This window comes from Rhizophagus irregularis, chromosome 15 (assembly GCF_026210795.1).
Source record: "Rhizophagus irregularis chromosome 15, complete sequence".
NCBI classification, from domain to species: domain Eukaryota; kingdom Fungi; phylum Glomeromycota; class Glomeromycetes; order Glomerales; family Glomeraceae; genus Rhizophagus; species Rhizophagus irregularis.
The window spans coordinates 4,239,239-4,256,026 of record NC_089443.1 but is presented as its reverse complement, the minus strand read 5'-3'; the positions used below and the strand labels follow the sequence as shown (position 1 = coordinate 4,256,026).

The following is a 16,788-nucleotide window of genomic DNA, read 5'->3' as shown; positions in this document are numbered from 1 at the left end:
AATAGAATTTCATTATTTAAATAATGAATTACCAACATTACTTCAAGTAGATTTAAAATCCTTTCATTTTAAATTGGAAAATCAGCATAAAACTCTGTTAAATTGTTCAATAAGTCACATAAGCTCTCCATTATCTTTTAGTAATATAGCTTTAAGTATTGAAAGTGAGGAGGTACTGAATAATTATACCAATTTATTATTAAAAAATAGAGAAGACCCACTATTTTCATTATTATTAAAGTCATATACTTGCTTTAAGATGAATTAAACTAAGCATGTACTTGTATAATAATTAAGAAGCGCAAGCTTATTTATTCATCAACACCATGAAGAAGAAATTAAGATTGAGATTTGATTTAATCATATTCTTTAAATAATTGATTCCAAAATATATATAGAGCTATACAAATTTAGATGATTTGGGAAACAGCTGCAAGGGCGAATAACAGTTTCAAATCATTTGGACAGCCATAGCAGAAAGATTAAACCAGGGAATTTTACATGGATTAGTCACAGAGGAGACTGGATCCTAAGGTTCATTAGTAACGGTAATAAAAATGAGTTTGGAAAGCTAGGAAAAGTTGGTAGTCAAAATGGAATGAATTTTTCTAGAAAGTCACCAAAAGCTCTTAAGGATATTATTTTTGAATTGATTTTCGAGATGAGCCTATTAACATACCCTATAAAAAAAATTCTGGATAAAATTCTGATAAATGATCATTTTTCTAGTTTTTATTATTATTAAAGACCCACCATAGTAGAAGGTGGCGTCATAATAGAAGATATTTAGGTGCACGGAGATAATTTTTTATATTTTTATATTTTTAATTTTATATTTTTATATCTTTTTATATTTTAAATTATTTTATATTATTATATTATTATTTTTATATTTTTATATTTTATATTTCCAAAGAAACTCAGACATGTGATTATTTTTTTGTAAAATTTTTTATAGGGAAATTACAAAAGTAATAACAAAAATGAATTGACTGTATCTTATATGAAATTGTCAATAATTTTTAAAAAAATAAAAAAATCATTTGCATTATCATTATTATATTAAAGAAATTGATGGAACTAATATGTTGATAAATAACAATGAAATTATATTATCATTAAGCGCTCACTTATCGTTAAATTGTCTCTGCAGTAAATCTCAATTCTCGCAATAAGTAACGTGGCTTAGACCAAATTTTTTAATAATATAATAGACAAGATGGATAGTCGATCTACTATCTCTTTTTTTTTAAAAAAATAAACATTTTTATTATTTTATTTTAAAAATAGACCGAATTTTAATTAAATTTTTATTCCTTATTCAACTTTAAAAATATTTCATTAAAACAATCATATAATATTATCAACATCTGAATTCAAAAAATTGATTTAGGCCTTTCTGAAACAAAATAAAAACAATTATGATTTATTTATCACAAACTTGATTCAGGCAAACATGTTTTAATAATATATTCCATTTTTATATAAATATATTCTATAAATACAGTATTTTACATATTAACATTACGTATTTAACACTTACATCATACATTAATTCCTTTATCATATAGCATAGAAACTTTTTAAAATTTTACCCTTATTATTCCAATTAATTTATTTATTAATAGTACTATATTTACAAAAAATGATATAAAATGAGTAAACAATTTACAAAATGGAATCTATTTAAATAAAAACTAAATTGATCTCACATTACCATCATCATCTTGCAGACAAATGATCCTAATAATAACAGCATTGAGATGGCATTGATCAAGGCAAATCCATCTCACCATTTATTACTTACGGCATGTATTTTATGACCTATATTATCGTAGCATGGCTATGAAAAATGTGATGCCTATGAAGAAATCAATAAAAAGCTTATAAAATATCTATTAGTTCTTCAATTCTAATGAATTCTGAAAAAGCAATATTGTTAACATTACGAAAGTTTCTGACAACATAATTCGATCACATAGAAATTACATTTCATTTCACGTTACTTTTGGCTCGAGTATGCAAATAGAAATTTTTGAAAAGAAAATCCTAGCCCTAGAATGCTTAATAAAAGTTATAAAGAATAAAGATAGGAAGAAATAGTACAGATATAACAAAATTTTCTACAGTATATAATCACGTTAAAATGAATTTATTTTATTTTTTTCCTCTTTAATTCAATTTTATTTAAATTACTAATGTATGGACTATTGAACTCAGTATGCATCTTGTTATTATTATAAGATATAAATAAACAGCTAGTAATTATAATTGATTATAAACTGATCTACTTAATACATTATAAAACTAATGTAATATTAAATTCTTTGCAGAATTTTTTTAAATCAAACCCAGATCGTAACCGAAACTTCACTTTAAAGATAAAACAAATGCACGATTCGGTCACAACTTAGTTTCGAATTAATTGGAATTTGTCTATATGCAGTTACGGCATATTAAGATGATCGATAGATAATTTAAATCGATTTCGTTTTGAAGAAATAAATAAATTAATAAATGAATATTATCGAAACCGTAAATAAATAAATAATGAATATTATATGAATTATAAAAAATTAGTTTAGTTGTATTTAACAAATTGTAAAAATTTAGAATAGTTTTATAAATGTATTATTTTTGAAGTGTTTAAGAACTAATAAAGTAATATTAAATCATTATTATCAATTTCTAATCATTTCATTTTCGAATTTTAAACTGATATTATACCGTATTGAAATAATACATATTTCGAATGTATGTTTTGTTTCTAAAATCATGATTGCCTCCAATACATTCGCCATCATTACAATTGTGAATAAAATGTACTCTATTAACTGCATTGACTACGCTAATGGGAAAAATCTTTCTCCGGCTTCTTCCCGTTTGTAACTTGTATATTGGGCAATCTAACTTCACCAGACTTGTGCTTTCAAACCAGTCGATGATAATAAAAGTGAAAATTTGGTCACTCCGATGGCAAAATATCCCTTGCACAGTCGCAAGACCTTCTCCGAACTCATCAGTATCGATTGAAACAACATCTCCGATATGCAAAGCATATCGAATGGCTTCACTACTTTCTTTAATATAGACGAAACTTGCATATTCAAAAAAAGACGGCTGGTTGTTTGAAATTATGTATTTTTCAAGATCTTCATAAGCTAATGCCAATTCAGCTCGGAAATTTGTCAATAGTGATAAGTTGACGTCTTTTCATTTAATATGCTTCTTTAACAATATATTTGAAATATAACTGACTGGAGAGTAAACTATAAAGAATGAGTTAGTAGAATCCTTCTTTTCATTAATAATAAGAGTATTTTAGTTATTGATACCTTCGTTTACATCTTCGTTTCCATCATTCATTACATTAACCTTCTTGTCTTTTGCGATGAACCAATCACTCATTAGGCGTTTCAAGTGTTGCGAAATGCTCATAAATCCACTGCTAGACTTAGAAGATTGAAAGTCTGTTCCACCATCCATTAGATAACGCAATGCAAATAACGTATTGTAGCGTCTTAACAGGTCCAAGCTTACATCCTTTAAGTTCGTTCGTGGCACAATGTTTTTAAATATTCGGTGAATCATTTCTTTCATTCCGACGCTTGTATTCAACAACGTGGCATAATTTTTGGCATGTAATATTAGATGGAAATTGATATGTAAATTCAGCAGACATTCAAACTCTTCAAACATCTATTTGTAAATAATTAAAATTTTTATGTTAATAATATTAAATTGATGAATTAATATTAAATTAGTATGCACAAATATGTAATAATGAATTATTAGTAAATGATTAAGTGTGAATGAGATATAAATAATTAATAATCAAAACCTGGGACAATAGTTTCCTTTCGTTATCCAAGCATTCACGCAATTCGACATAATCGTCTTCTGTGAAAGACCCTTTGAATACTGTTACCATTGTTCTTGCAACTACCGACCAGCATCTTATCCATAAATTTGTCGCCGAGTCATTGCGAGAAATACCCATTCGATGCTGAAGTTTTGTGAGTTCAGATTGTTTGAAATGATGATGTTTTAAGAACCTATTTAGTATAAAAGGAAAAATCATCGCTAATTGCAAACAGTCCGACATCATAAAGCTGTCGATGTGAGAGATAGGATTTGGCAGTTTATGCCAAGTTCTTGGGTATTCAAATGTCTTCCAGTTTGCGAGAAATGCTGATTTTCCTTCTAGAGTAAATGATTCGATCGTCATTTTAAGGAGTCTCAACACTTTTCCTGCGGTAGCATGGTATACGTCTTGAGGTGATTGCAAATGTCTTTCCCATCGCAAATAATCAAGTATCGGAGGTTGCAATTGTAATCCGTGTTCTGTGGCGATTTCTTTACATCTTGTTATCATTGGTGCCGCAGAAATCTCTTCGAATTGTTTATCCGCAAGATGTTTATAACGAGAAATTAATAGTAAGTCGAGATTATTGGCCGTCCAGGAATCTTTAGTTGCATTACAGGTGCGACATCCTCTTGTAGCACCGTGTCTTTTCACACCTGCCATATCGTTTCCCTGGGGTAAGTCCGCAGTTATATCTCCGATGCTTGCGATCACAAGACTTTTATTTCCTTGTATATCCATGATTTTCCCTTCTTCAAGTTGTTTCATTTCCTCAATAAATGGTTTGATAAAGTCGTCGAAACAGCCGCCGAAGGGAACAAACCCAAGCACGAAGTGATTCCTAAGCTGATTTCTTTCGCTAAATGGCATATTTCCAATTTGAATATATATACCGCCTAGCGAATGGTAAACGTTTCGAAAAGTTCCAAAATCATCGTAATAAAGATTGATATATAATTTGTATACTGGAAGTTCTGTTGTTGGTTCTTCGAACGCAGCGAATTCAGAAGGATGTCAGTAAGAATATTTGACATCTCTTAATCTCCAGTGCCCATTATACTTGTAAAGTATCTCTCGAATTTTAAGTGAATCGCGATCGATAACATCATCATCGTAAAGAATAGTTATGGGAACGCGTCTAGAAATCACTTGTGGTTTGATGTTGATGGTTGCGTCATCCATTTCTCGATCCAGAAACCAGAGTTCGCCTTCTTCAGATCGTTCCATTCGATCGTTACTCTGTAAATTTACCGGTAAGTCTTCATACAACAAAACACGTTGGATCTTGATCTTTAGTCCATTGTCTTGCTGAACAATCGCTAATATATGACCAATTTCTTTTGGAGATCCACTTGATTTTCTATAAGTTACGAAGTCCCCAGAATAGTAATTATCTAAAAAGATTTAGCAGAATTGTTAAAGGAAATTTAGCAAAGAACACAATTCAGTTCTTAAACTTACTTCCAGCAATCGTGATAGATGCCTGTCCAAATCTTAATGATTCCTTCCAAATGTTCCCATGCCAGAGCTCTTTATTTTCTACGACCTATTGCCCTGGTCCGAAATACATGCGATTGAATGATAAAGGATTATTTAGAACGTGGCAAATAATATCGGTAATAGAAAAATAATATGCATTTCCGATATTTTTTGATGTTGAAGGCGTTTTCTTGCTGGAGATGTGTATTTGACGAGATCTGATTGGAAGTAAAGGCAACCTTTGCCTATACTTCCTAAATCGTCGACTATTCTTCACGACGTCTTCACTTTCGAACTGTTGATGATGAATTATATCCGCTAATTCATCATATGCATGGGTAGCTAGAAATATGAGTTAGCACTAATATCATCAATCATGTTTCGATTAAAAATACGTAACTTACATATGTTATGTTTTTGGACCCAACAAAACATTAAGGCTTCCGTAATGTTACTAAAATATGGCGCAAACACTCCGCTAGTGTGTGGTAATTGTTCACTTTTTAAGGACTCATCAACAACTTCTTCATTTATGTCCAGGTCATCAAGTTCTTCCGATTCTTCATAGTCACTTTCATTTTCGTTCGGTTCATCGGATACATATTCATCAGGTTCATATTCAATTTCGTCTTCATCATCAGGTTCATCTTCATCATCAGGTTCATCTTCATCATCAAGTTCATCTTCCTCGTCAAGTTCATATTCGTCAAGTTCACCTTCATCGTAAAGTTCATCTTCATTACCGAGTTCATTATATTTGTTTGAACTAGTTTCGTCAAGTTCTTCACCTGACTCGTCTTCCATATGAATATCTTCAGATACATTTCTTTCATTTGATATTTGTGAAGATATCTTATTAATTTTACTATGACGGTGTCTAATATAAATACGATGTGGATTAAATGAAATATAACGACTTCGAAACATTTTATCAAGCGAAAGAAGAGTGTAAAAATTTCAATTAGTATTTTACACGATACTATTTTAAATTTTATTTGTCAATTTCATAATATTATATCAAATTTATTAATAAAAATGGATAAAAGTGAAAATAACGTAATTTATTAATTAATTATAGACTAACTTATTATTGTATAAATTAACTAAAAAGTTCGGTGGAAAGTTTAATTAAACTAACTTTTTATGTTAAATTAAAAAAAAAAAATACTGTGCATTTAACCGATTACAGTCTAAATTAACTAGAAAAGGCTAAATAGTTGGTGGAAAATATGTTGACATAATTAAATTAGCTTTTTTGTATTTTTTATATTAATTTAAAAAAAAAAAATACTGTGCATTTAACCGATTAAAGTCTAAATTAACTAGAAAAGGCTAAATAGTTGGTGGAAAATATGTTGACATAATTAAATTAGCTTTTTTGTATTTTTTATATTAATTTAAAAAAAAAAAAAAATACTTTGCATTTAACCGATTACAGTCTAAATTAACTAGAAAAGGCTAATTAATCGGGAATATGTGTTGACATAATACTATTTAAAATCGATTCTTAATTTGCTTTCGTAAAAAAAATATCTTTATTAAAAAATTTTTCTACATTTTATTTATGTAAATATCCAACGATTAAAAATGCCTCAAACTCGTGGACGTAGCAATAGTAGAAAGGACAAATCTTCTCCTGAACAATTCAAACCCAAACGTGGACGTAGACGTGGACGAAATAATACACCTCAAGAAGAACAATTTTTAACTGCTAACAGTGGACGAGGCTGCGGACGTGGACGTGGACAAAGTAACAAGAAATCACATCTCTTGAATGAAATCTTAGAAGATAGTGATTATGAGGATACAATAGAACCATCGTTATCCGGACCTTTTAATTTGTTACCTCTAAATAATACGGATTTAGAAGAACTTGATAGTGCATTGGCTCCACGTCCGGAATCTAGGAATTTGAATACATCAACTCCTTTACGTGAAGTTCAAAGTAATGAACTTGAAAATTTATCAGCTCCTCCGCGTCTGGAACGTCCAGCATCTAGAAGTTTGAATACATCAACTCCTTTACGCGAAATTCAAAGTAATGGACTTGAATTATCATTTCCTTCACGTTCGGAACGTCCAGAATCTAGGAGTTTGAATACATCAACTCCTTTACGCGAAATTCAAAGTAATGGACTCGAAAATTTATCAGCTCCTCCGCGTCTGGAACGTCCAGCATCTAGGAGTTTGAATACATCAACTCCTTTACGCGAAATTCAAAGTAATGGACTTGAATTATCATCTCCTTCGCGTCCAGGATTGAGGGATTTGAATTCCCCAGCTTCTTTACGTTCTTTTAATGCGTCTGCTTCTTCTACACTTCCATCATGTTTCAATGACATGGATACGATTTTCCAACTAGCTACTTGGCTATGTGCGAATCCGAATGTTCTTCAATTTGCTAACGCTATATATTCGTCAATGCAAACGTCGCTCGCAAATGGGCAACAGTTCACATCATCAAATTTGACAAATCCAACAAAATTACAATTGCAATCAACATTGCATGAAGATAAAGTAAGAATTTTTTAGTTTTTGTTTTGATTATTAACAAAGCCGCTAAAATTCATTGACAATATTTATTTATTACTTGCAGTCAAAGGTAAGCCGCGATTTTTTAGAAGAGCTAAAATGTCTCTTTCTACGCGTCAGAAATCCTCCAAAACGTGCCCTTGAGGAATTGGTACAACAAATAATCAAGTGCGATCTCAACTCAGCTGAAGGCTTGGAATGGTTAAGGATCGCGAATAGGCAATTTGGAGATTTCAGAAATAAATTTCTCGACGGGATTGAAAAATTGGTTGATTCGCTTAAAGAAAAAAGAAAAGGGTAATTATTCTATTTTTCTTTTCAATTTCCATCATTTCAATGAACTTTGGATGAAATATTATAATACTAATATTTATGCTTTGTCAGTCAAAGTATTCCTGAAACAATTCTACCGTGAAAAGAAGACATTGCTGATTTCGTTGATGAAGAAATAACAAAGAATACACTACGACGATGGTTAAGTGCCGTGAAAATCAATGATTTAAGGGAAAATTCGTTGATTTATTTATGTAATCTAGTTAGGAAGGCTGTAATTATTAATTATACCGTGAGAGATCTGGAAAAAACAAAAACATTGGACATAATTACAAAGAACTTGGTAATTCCATCTAGAAATGGCAGTGATTTCGCAAGTAACTTAGAATTGTGAAATAGCATATTATTACAATATTATAATTTCGTATTTTATAATAACTAGTTTTATTACTGCAATAGAATTTTATTATTTGCGTTTTATTAATCATTTTATTATTACAATTTACAAATTGTTATTACAATAATAATTATCTTAAAAGCCTCGTTGAATATTATCCAATTCATTGACAAAACATCTTGGATTAATTTTTTCAGCTAATCTCCTACATTAGTCATTTTTAAAATAATTATCTTAAAAGCCTCGTCGAATATTATCAAATTCATTGACAAAGCATCTTAGATTAATTTTTTCGGCTAATTTTCTACATTAGTCACTAAATTATTAATACCTTTATTGTAGTTAAACTCTATTTCGAAACTATTCATTAATGTAAGGTTAACAACATTTTTACGGATCGTAAAAATTTCGCCAAGATAATATGCCGCCACGTGATCGATGCGAATTTGGGTCTAATTCGTGACGGTTAGGATGCAAAACACCAGGTTTCAGCAAAGTTATTTTGCATGTATTTCCAATAATTTCTCTAATTTCTCTTCTAATTTCTCTAACTTACCTAATTTCTCTTCTAATTTCTCTAACTTGTCTAATTTCTCTAATTTCTCTTCTAATTTCTCAAACTTATTTAATTTCTCTTCTAATTTCTCTAACTTATCTAATTTCACATCATTAGATTTTACTTTCTCCAATATTACCTCATTGCCAATAGGATTATATTTAATCTGAAGTTGTTCCAATAATTTTTCCCGCATCTCTGTGAATTCCTTATTATCCCATTCACCCTCTTTAATCAATCTTTCAATTTCTATTCGAGTCTTATCAACATTAGCATAATAATGTCTTGAAAAATAAATTTGAATAATTAATAAAATCAAGTCATTATATTTTTTTTAATAAAAACAAAATTACATACATTACTTCAGGAAACCATGTTTGCCAACGTCTCTGATGTGGTAATAGATAAAATAACTCAATCTCAGCCAAAATCTTTAAAAATAAAAATTGAGAAATATATTAAATATATTAGTATATTTAAAGAAAATAGAATGATTAACATTAATATATTATTTACTTCTGCCTTTTGTATCAAATATGAGACTCTATTATTATCTTCTTCTATTGCATTATTGAGTAATCCAATTAACAAGTTCATAAGATATACAACAATCAAGAGGGAAAATAAAACAATCAATATTGCAATTGATGGATTATCTGCATATGACCAATTGGATAATGCACTTGAATCACCTATTAATAAGAAAGAAAAATTGTTTAAAAATATTATAAAAATACTTATATATAATTTAATTATACAGTACCTGCTAAGAATAAATATGTAGCAAAAAGAGAAGTTCTAATATCTATAAACATGTTTGTATTTTTATCAGGTGTTTGAATCATAAATGGATTGAAGTTTATATTTCCATTATTATCAATTACTTGACTATAACTAGAAGCTAAATTCCAAGGATTATTCGGATCATTATTATTTGTATATTGTTCAAGTGAAAATTCAGATTTTGGAGATAATAAAATATAAAATGCGTGTGCAAAACTTATTATAAAAATGAATATGACTACTAAAAAAGAAAAAATCTTTTTTCCAACACTAATAATAATTGCAAAATATATACCAAAATATTCAAATGCTCTAAAAAATAACAAAAACTTTATATCCAAAAATAAGCATGAAAAAGAAAGCAATTGAATTAGATAATTATTGTTCTTATCATTTGTTTGAAGCCAATAAATAGAAGTGTAAATTGAAAGTACATAAGCAATTATATCTGAAATATTAAAACATTATATAATTAATTAATTTCATTTTCTTAAAATATTGTAAATATATAAATTAAACATTTATATTTACCAAAAATATTCCAAAAATTATAAAACCACTTAGTAAAATTATAAAAAAATTGACGAATTTTTAAAATCAGATGAATAAATCCAAGTATAATCGAAGAAATAAAAAGTTGTTGTCTAATTCCTTTACTGATATATTGCTGAGGAATTGTTGCAGCAGCAGTGAAACATCCAAGTAAAGCCATAAATATAATCCAAATCATTGCATAATAATATTTTCCAAAAGCATTCCATTTAAAATTAATTAATGCTTCACCATTCCATGTTTTGTAAATATTTCTATTTATTGATTTAGTAAATGGACTAGGTTGAGGTCTAATTAATTCTAAGAACCAATTATAATCTTTCGAATAATTAACAAAATTAATATAAGGAATCATAAAAGTAGTTGTTGGTGTTGTTGTTATATTTTTCTTAAGAATTTTAAAAATTTTAAGTTCAGTATAGTAATAAATAAAAGAAAATGCATCTGAAGCATAAATATCATTAATAAAATTATATTTTGATAAAATATAAAATGTAACCAAATAAAGGGGTAAAGTTAAAAGTATTATTAAAGCTTGAATAGCATAATATATAATTAACAAAATAAATATTAATAAATATGTATATTTAGTTTTGTAATAAAATTCAAAAAGTTTACAGTAATAGTATTTTGTTAAAAGAGAATTCGATAAATTAGCTAATTGAGGAGATTGAAAAAAAGAATAAAGATGGAAATTTTTATTTTGATGCTCTATACTATAAAAAGAAGAATCTATTATCATATTCGTTTCTGATGAATATTTTAGAATATATTCTGGATAATATTCATCTAGTAATGGCATTGCAGAAGTGATAATACTTAAAAATGACTTATTGTTCGTTGGATCCTCTTTAAAATAAGTCATACATTTTTTATAAATATCATCAATTAATTCTAACTTATGTTCTTTAATTGCAAATATTAATAATTCAACTCCATATTTCAAAAAACTTGACTTATTATTTATTACATCTAAAACCCAACCATTTAATCTAAAACTATCATAATTTGGTAATGGTAAAGTAGATTTTAAAAATAATCTTGTGTTATGTTGAAGTATTTCCATATATTTTTTATCTCCATATCTATAATAATCAAAATTCATAAAATAAAAATAGTTTAAAGAAATAGATTTGTTATTTTCACTGAAAGTATAAATAAGAATACCAAATGTTGTCAATATAACAATATCATTATTATTAAATAATGAGCTTGCAATAAATTTATGATGGATAATATAATGAATATATGATTTAGGTCTATAAGGATAATTTTCACATCTCTCGCTAATTAATTCCCATTTAGTATTAATTTGTTTGAAAACTTTTAGTCTAATTTTATCATCATCAGCAAATATTTCCCATTTAATTAAATTTTCAATTGATTCAGTTAATTCTTCTTTACTATCGCATGTGGCATTTTGAAATAATGTAGATACAGTATCCATATATGGATTAAATGAATGAACATTTAAGTGATTGTAAGTTTCACATTCAATAACTTTAGTTTTTGACATATTTTCGTAAAATTTAGATTTCCAAACACATTCATTTAGAATTCCAAACACAAACTTTGTTTGTTCATCAGTTGGTGCATCAGTTGATTCATCAATTGGTTTATCAATTAAAGATTGATTAAACCAATTTTTGTATTTACTATTCCAGCAATATTTGATTTCTTTATCTGGTGTATAATAGAATAAAGAAGGTAAAAGACATAAACCAGTATGATTCATAAAATTATAAAGTTGAATATCTAAATAAAAAAAAAATAGTGATTTAATATGAGTAATAATTAAAGTATAAATAAAATTTATTAAAAATGGTTACCATCATTTATATCCAAAGTAGCAACAATAATTCCCAATTCGATTGAATAAACGATGATTTTATCATTGACTTTTAAAATATTATACTTTTCATTACTGAATATTTTAATACGATATGTTTCAATCTAAAAAATAAATAATATTTAATCAATTGGTTTGAAAATAATTTTATAATATTTATTACCTTATTCTTATCCTTATTATTAACAAATATTTTTACACTTTTTTTAGTATTAATATTCCATTCATAAATGTAATCTTTTGAATACAGGTAAACTTTATCATATTTTGATATACTAATTATTCCATAATCTTCAGGTATCTTGTAAAATCTCTTACATTCCCATTTGTTATTTTTATTTTGTGTGGAATAAATCAAAATAATTCTATGACTTCCAAAATAAGAGTGAACTAAACCATATAAAATAAATTCACCTTTTAAATTAAAGGTACAATAAAATGCACAAACACTTTTATAAAAACTTAATGCAATTTTTTTATCTTTATTATTCATATCGATTATATAGCAAGTATCTACAAAAAAATATATATATAATAAATATCAATTACCATAAGTTTATAATTACATAATATTACTTACAATCGCAATAAGCAAATTCATAAATTATACATAGTTTCTTATCATCAGAAACACATAAATTATTGATATCTTTATTATTGTCATTAATTTTAACAGTTTGATGAAATTTAAGTTGAAACTTATCTATATCTTCAACATTCCAACCAATAATTGAATGATCTTCTTTACTATAAGTAATAAAGTATTTTTCATTTGGTGATATTTCTATCTTAGTAATAGGTTTACCATTATGCCGTTCATCATTGAAGGTAAATATCTTATCAACATCATTTTTATCAACATTGATTTTATCAATATCGATTTGGTCAGCATCATTTTTATTAGCATCATTTTTATCAACATCATTTTTATCAACTTCGATTTCGATTTTGTTAGCATCATCGTTAATTTTTACTGAAATGTCATCCATTTGATAATCATATAAATTTATTACCAAAAAATTAAAATTATTATTTACCTCGTCCATTTGCGATTATATACTTTTTTTTATTTTGTAACACATGCATGGCTGTAACATAAAATTTCGCCTCCTGCATAAAAAAAAAAAAATTTTTTTTATTAATTGAGCAATGATCAACTTTCGACATTTTTTTATCGTTAATCAAATTTACGTTATTCTAAAGAAATATTTGTTTACCTCCTATAATCAATTTTCTGAATTAAGACACATCCTATAACAAAGACTTTTATAGCCGAAAATAAATATTTGGCGTTTATCCGACATACAAACACTAATTAATATTTATTTTTAATGATTTATATATAAAATCTGGTATATCGAAATTTTTTGATATATTGGAAGTCTCGATATACCGGATATTTTTACTGGAACGGATGGTTCCATTATATCGAATTTCACTGTGTATTTAACAAATGGTGGTTTCTTTGAAATTTATACAGCAGAATGGAATGGTCTAATAAACAACAGTTGAAAAGATTTAAGAAGTAAAAAGTAATAAAAAAATTAAATGTTGAAAATTCAATCAAAGCTAACTACAACTCAAATGTTACCTCCTTGGACACCAAGAAAAGTTTCTCCAATGGTTTTTGCTGGATCCTCTAATTCGTCATTTAATATTTCTTTGGAAATAGTTTGATCCGTGTTAACTCTCCATAACTTGAGTCTATCAGCATCAACCCCAGCAAAGTCATTCTGGTTTTTCTACTCAATAGCTAGCTTGAGGTCGTCAATGTCATTACTATCTCCAATAACGACTTTGGTGTTTTGATGTACGAAATAATTCTAAATTCAAAGTATAATTGGTGTACCAAGAATTGCGACAGGCATCGTTGTATTACCAATAGACAAGATAAGTAAATTTTTTTCAAAAATAGTGGCGGCTGGATATATATGAGAAATCGATGTCGCAAAGTTTGGTCTGACTCCATCAGGAAATTTTTCCACATGGAATAATCCATTAGTTTATTATATGAACTTTGATGATCGTTCGGTACGACCGGGTCGACCGGTACGTGATTTTCACAAATTTTTATTAATGACGTAATAAATTTTATTTCATTGATACCTGATCTACATGCGACCTTTCTATAAACATCGCCTCAATCGGAGTTCTCCGATTTATTCTTGCTTCTTTTTTTAACCACAATTTAAGTAATGAAATATTGTATAAAAACTTGCACAATCGGACTATAATTTACATTTTTATTTCTTTTTTTTATTCGTACTTATTATAATTTTTTTTTTTGTATATTTTATAATAATTCTTTAAATAATTCATTAGAATGGGTGAATTTAAACTCAGTGATGTTATAATTGAACAAATAAAAGATTTTAATCATCGGAATTTAACTAAAGAACAAAAATCATTAATTGATAAACTGATATTAAATGAAGAATTAAAAAAACGTTATAAAGAAAATGGTTTGTGTAATGTGTGTAATCGAATTAAAATATGTATTTTTTGGTGTAATTACTGTCTTATTCAACAAAATTTCAAAAATTGGACAAGTGGAAATAATGAAGTTGATGAATTCATTCAAAAAACACAATTAAAAGCTAAATATTGCCATCAAATTATGGAGTGGATTGAATATGATAGATTTGAAAATGTTGAATATTTGGCAAAAGGAGGATTTGGAACTGTTTTTAAAGCAATTTGGAAAGATGGTCCTATATGTAATTATTATAATCATCAATGGAAAAGAAGTAATAATGAAAAAATTGCTCTAAAATGTCTACATAACTCACGAAGCATGACAGCTCAATTTTTAAAAGAGGTAAGATCTTTTTTTCATAAATTTAAGTACTATCATTAACTTTTATAAGCATTAAACTTACTTTAATTTTTTTTAAGATTGAATTACATAATTTACCATATGAAACCGGTTGGATAGTTCAATGTTTTGGCATCACTAAAGATCCAATCATCCAAAAACAGAAAATTTTATGATGGTTATGAAATTAGAAGAAGGTAGTTTAAGGCAACATTTAAATAATAATTTTATTTCACTGAATTGGGAGAAAAAATTTCAAAGTATGCATGGTATTGCATATGGTCTTAAAGACATTCATAAAAAAGGATTAATTCATCATGATTTTCATTGTGGAAATATATTAAGTGATTTTATAGATAGTGCTTATATCACTGATTTAGGATTATGTCAACCAGCAAATGTAAAGACTTTTCAAGATAGTAATAAAAAAATATATGGAGTGTTGCCTTATGTAGCTCCTGAAGTTTTAAGAGGAAAAGAATATACTCAAGCAAGTGATATTTATGGATTTGGAATTATTACGTATGAAATATGTACAGGTCTGCCTCCTTATTATGATGTGGCACATGATGAATTCTTAGCTATGAAAATTTGTCAAGGATTAAGACCAAAAATTAATTACAGAATTCCTCAACTACTTCTTGATATAATTAATCAATGTTGGGATGCAAACCCTTTAAATCGACCTAAAGTGAATGAATTATATGACTCATTAAGAAATTTATATAATTATGGTTCTAGAAAATTTAATCCCGCAATTGTTGAACAAATTAAAGAAGTGGATAAAATTAATGAAGATTCATCTTATTTATCAACATCTTCACCTTTCTTATCTACTTGCACTCTTTCATATATGACACATCCTCAAGCAATTTACACAAGTAAACTTTTAGATTTTAAAAATCTTCCAGAACCAAAAAATTCTAACGATAATAATGATTTACTTGGAAATAAATATTCAGGTAATTAATTATACATCACATTAATTGATTATTCATGAAATAATTCTTATATATTAATTTTTCATTTATAGAATCTGTAAAAATAGATTTTACTAAACTCAATATCAATTCTAAAGGTAATAATGATTTTTGTATTAGATGTTATGGCATTTTTCGATTTATTAAACTAATAATTAAAATATCAATTCATCTAATTTTTCCTGGTTTAAAATAGATGAAAATAATTGATTGAAAAGCCAAAGGATTATATAAAATTTTCTTTTTTTTTATCATTTATTATTAGTTTATAATTTTGGGTTATATAAATGTTATAGTTTTTTTAAAAAAATTTAAATATACATCTTTTATTTAAATTTTATATATAAACTTAAACTTTAATTGTATAAATGTAATTTTTTAAAATAATAATAAACATGTAAATGTCATATAATAAATACTTATTGGATATGATCGAATGATTGGATGAAAACACCAATCAATGAAGGTCCCTGTGACCGACCGATCCAATAAATGTATTATCGTTCTGACGTTTTTGATCATACATTAATTAATAACATCATAAATAAGTTTTCTATAATTAAATCCACTTTATTTAAACTTTTCCTACAATTGTTTTTATTTTAGTTAATTTCCTAATTATATAATCACTAATTTAATTTTTTTCTTATTAAAAATAATTTAGACATAATAACAAACTAATATACAGCAATCTGGACGAAATGCAA

The 16,788-nt window shown here is 27.1% G+C and overlaps 8 protein-coding genes across 8 annotated transcripts; 3 read left to right on the top strand and 5 right to left on the bottom strand.

Annotated features, from left to right (window-relative positions):
- Positions 1 to 2,721: 2,721 nt before the first annotated feature.
- On the bottom strand, positions 2,722 to 3,486 carry OCT59_007668 (uncharacterized protein; the record flags this gene model as incomplete). The annotated part of the gene is made up of 2 exons (XM_066150282.1): positions 2,722 to 3,209; positions 3,336 to 3,486. 2 exons carry the CDS (start codon positions 3,484 to 3,486, stop codon positions 2,722 to 2,724), a joined length of 639 nt encoding a protein of 212 aa, XP_065998845.1.
- A 316-nt stretch (positions 3,487 to 3,802) lies between these two features.
- OCT59_007667 (uncharacterized protein) lies at positions 3,803 to 4,606 on the bottom strand (the record flags this gene model as incomplete). The annotated part of the gene is made up of 1 exon (XM_066150276.1): positions 3,803 to 4,606. The coding sequence occupies one exon, from the start codon at positions 4,604 to 4,606 to the stop codon at positions 3,803 to 3,805; it is 804 nt and encodes a 267-aa protein (XP_065998844.1).
- Positions 4,607 to 4,879: 273 nt separating this feature from the next.
- OCT59_007666 (uncharacterized protein) lies at positions 4,880 to 6,271 on the bottom strand (the record flags this gene model as incomplete). The annotated part of the gene is made up of 4 exons (XM_066150273.1): positions 4,880 to 5,259; positions 5,327 to 5,411; positions 5,466 to 5,686; positions 5,749 to 6,271. The coding sequence occupies 4 exons, from the start codon at positions 6,269 to 6,271 to the stop codon at positions 4,880 to 4,882; spliced, it is 1,209 nt and encodes a 402-aa protein (XP_065998843.1).
- Positions 6,272 to 6,931: 660 nt separating this feature from the next.
- On the top strand, positions 6,932 to 8,291 carry OCT59_007665 (uncharacterized protein; the record flags this gene model as incomplete). Its single annotated transcript, XM_025324863.2, has 3 exons — positions 6,932 to 7,861; positions 7,941 to 8,173; positions 8,261 to 8,291. 3 exons carry the CDS (start codon positions 6,932 to 6,934, stop codon positions 8,289 to 8,291), a joined length of 1,194 nt encoding a protein of 397 aa, XP_025183999.2.
- Positions 8,292 to 9,043: 752 nt separating this feature from the next.
- OCT59_007664 (uncharacterized protein) lies at positions 9,044 to 9,699 on the bottom strand (the record flags this gene model as incomplete). The annotated part of the gene is made up of 3 exons (XM_066150260.1): positions 9,044 to 9,386; positions 9,460 to 9,533; positions 9,619 to 9,699. The coding sequence occupies 3 exons, from the start codon at positions 9,697 to 9,699 to the stop codon at positions 9,044 to 9,046; spliced, it is 498 nt and encodes a 165-aa protein (XP_065998842.1).
- A 1,626-nt stretch (positions 9,700 to 11,325) lies between these two features.
- OCT59_007663 (uncharacterized protein) lies at positions 11,326 to 13,332 on the bottom strand (the record flags this gene model as incomplete). Its single annotated transcript, XM_066150254.1, has 5 exons — positions 11,326 to 11,331; positions 11,408 to 12,192; positions 12,267 to 12,390; positions 12,450 to 12,799; positions 12,867 to 13,332. The coding sequence occupies 5 exons, from the start codon at positions 13,330 to 13,332 to the stop codon at positions 11,326 to 11,328; spliced, it is 1,731 nt and encodes a 576-aa protein (XP_065998841.1).
- A 1,277-nt stretch (positions 13,333 to 14,609) lies between these two features.
- OCT59_007662 (uncharacterized protein) lies at positions 14,610 to 15,277 on the top strand (the record flags this gene model as incomplete). Its single annotated transcript, XM_066150246.1, has 3 exons — positions 14,610 to 14,748; positions 14,956 to 15,104; positions 15,182 to 15,277. The coding sequence occupies 3 exons, from the start codon at positions 14,610 to 14,612 to the stop codon at positions 15,275 to 15,277; spliced, it is 384 nt and encodes a 127-aa protein (XP_065998840.1).
- A 407-nt stretch (positions 15,278 to 15,684) lies between these two features.
- OCT59_007661 (uncharacterized protein) lies at positions 15,685 to 16,291 on the top strand (the record flags this gene model as incomplete). The annotated part of the gene is made up of 3 exons (XM_066150236.1): positions 15,685 to 16,063; positions 16,135 to 16,179; positions 16,278 to 16,291. The coding sequence occupies 3 exons, from the start codon at positions 15,685 to 15,687 to the stop codon at positions 16,289 to 16,291; spliced, it is 438 nt and encodes a 145-aa protein (XP_065998839.1).
- Between the last annotated feature and the right edge of the window lie 497 nt (positions 16,292 to 16,788).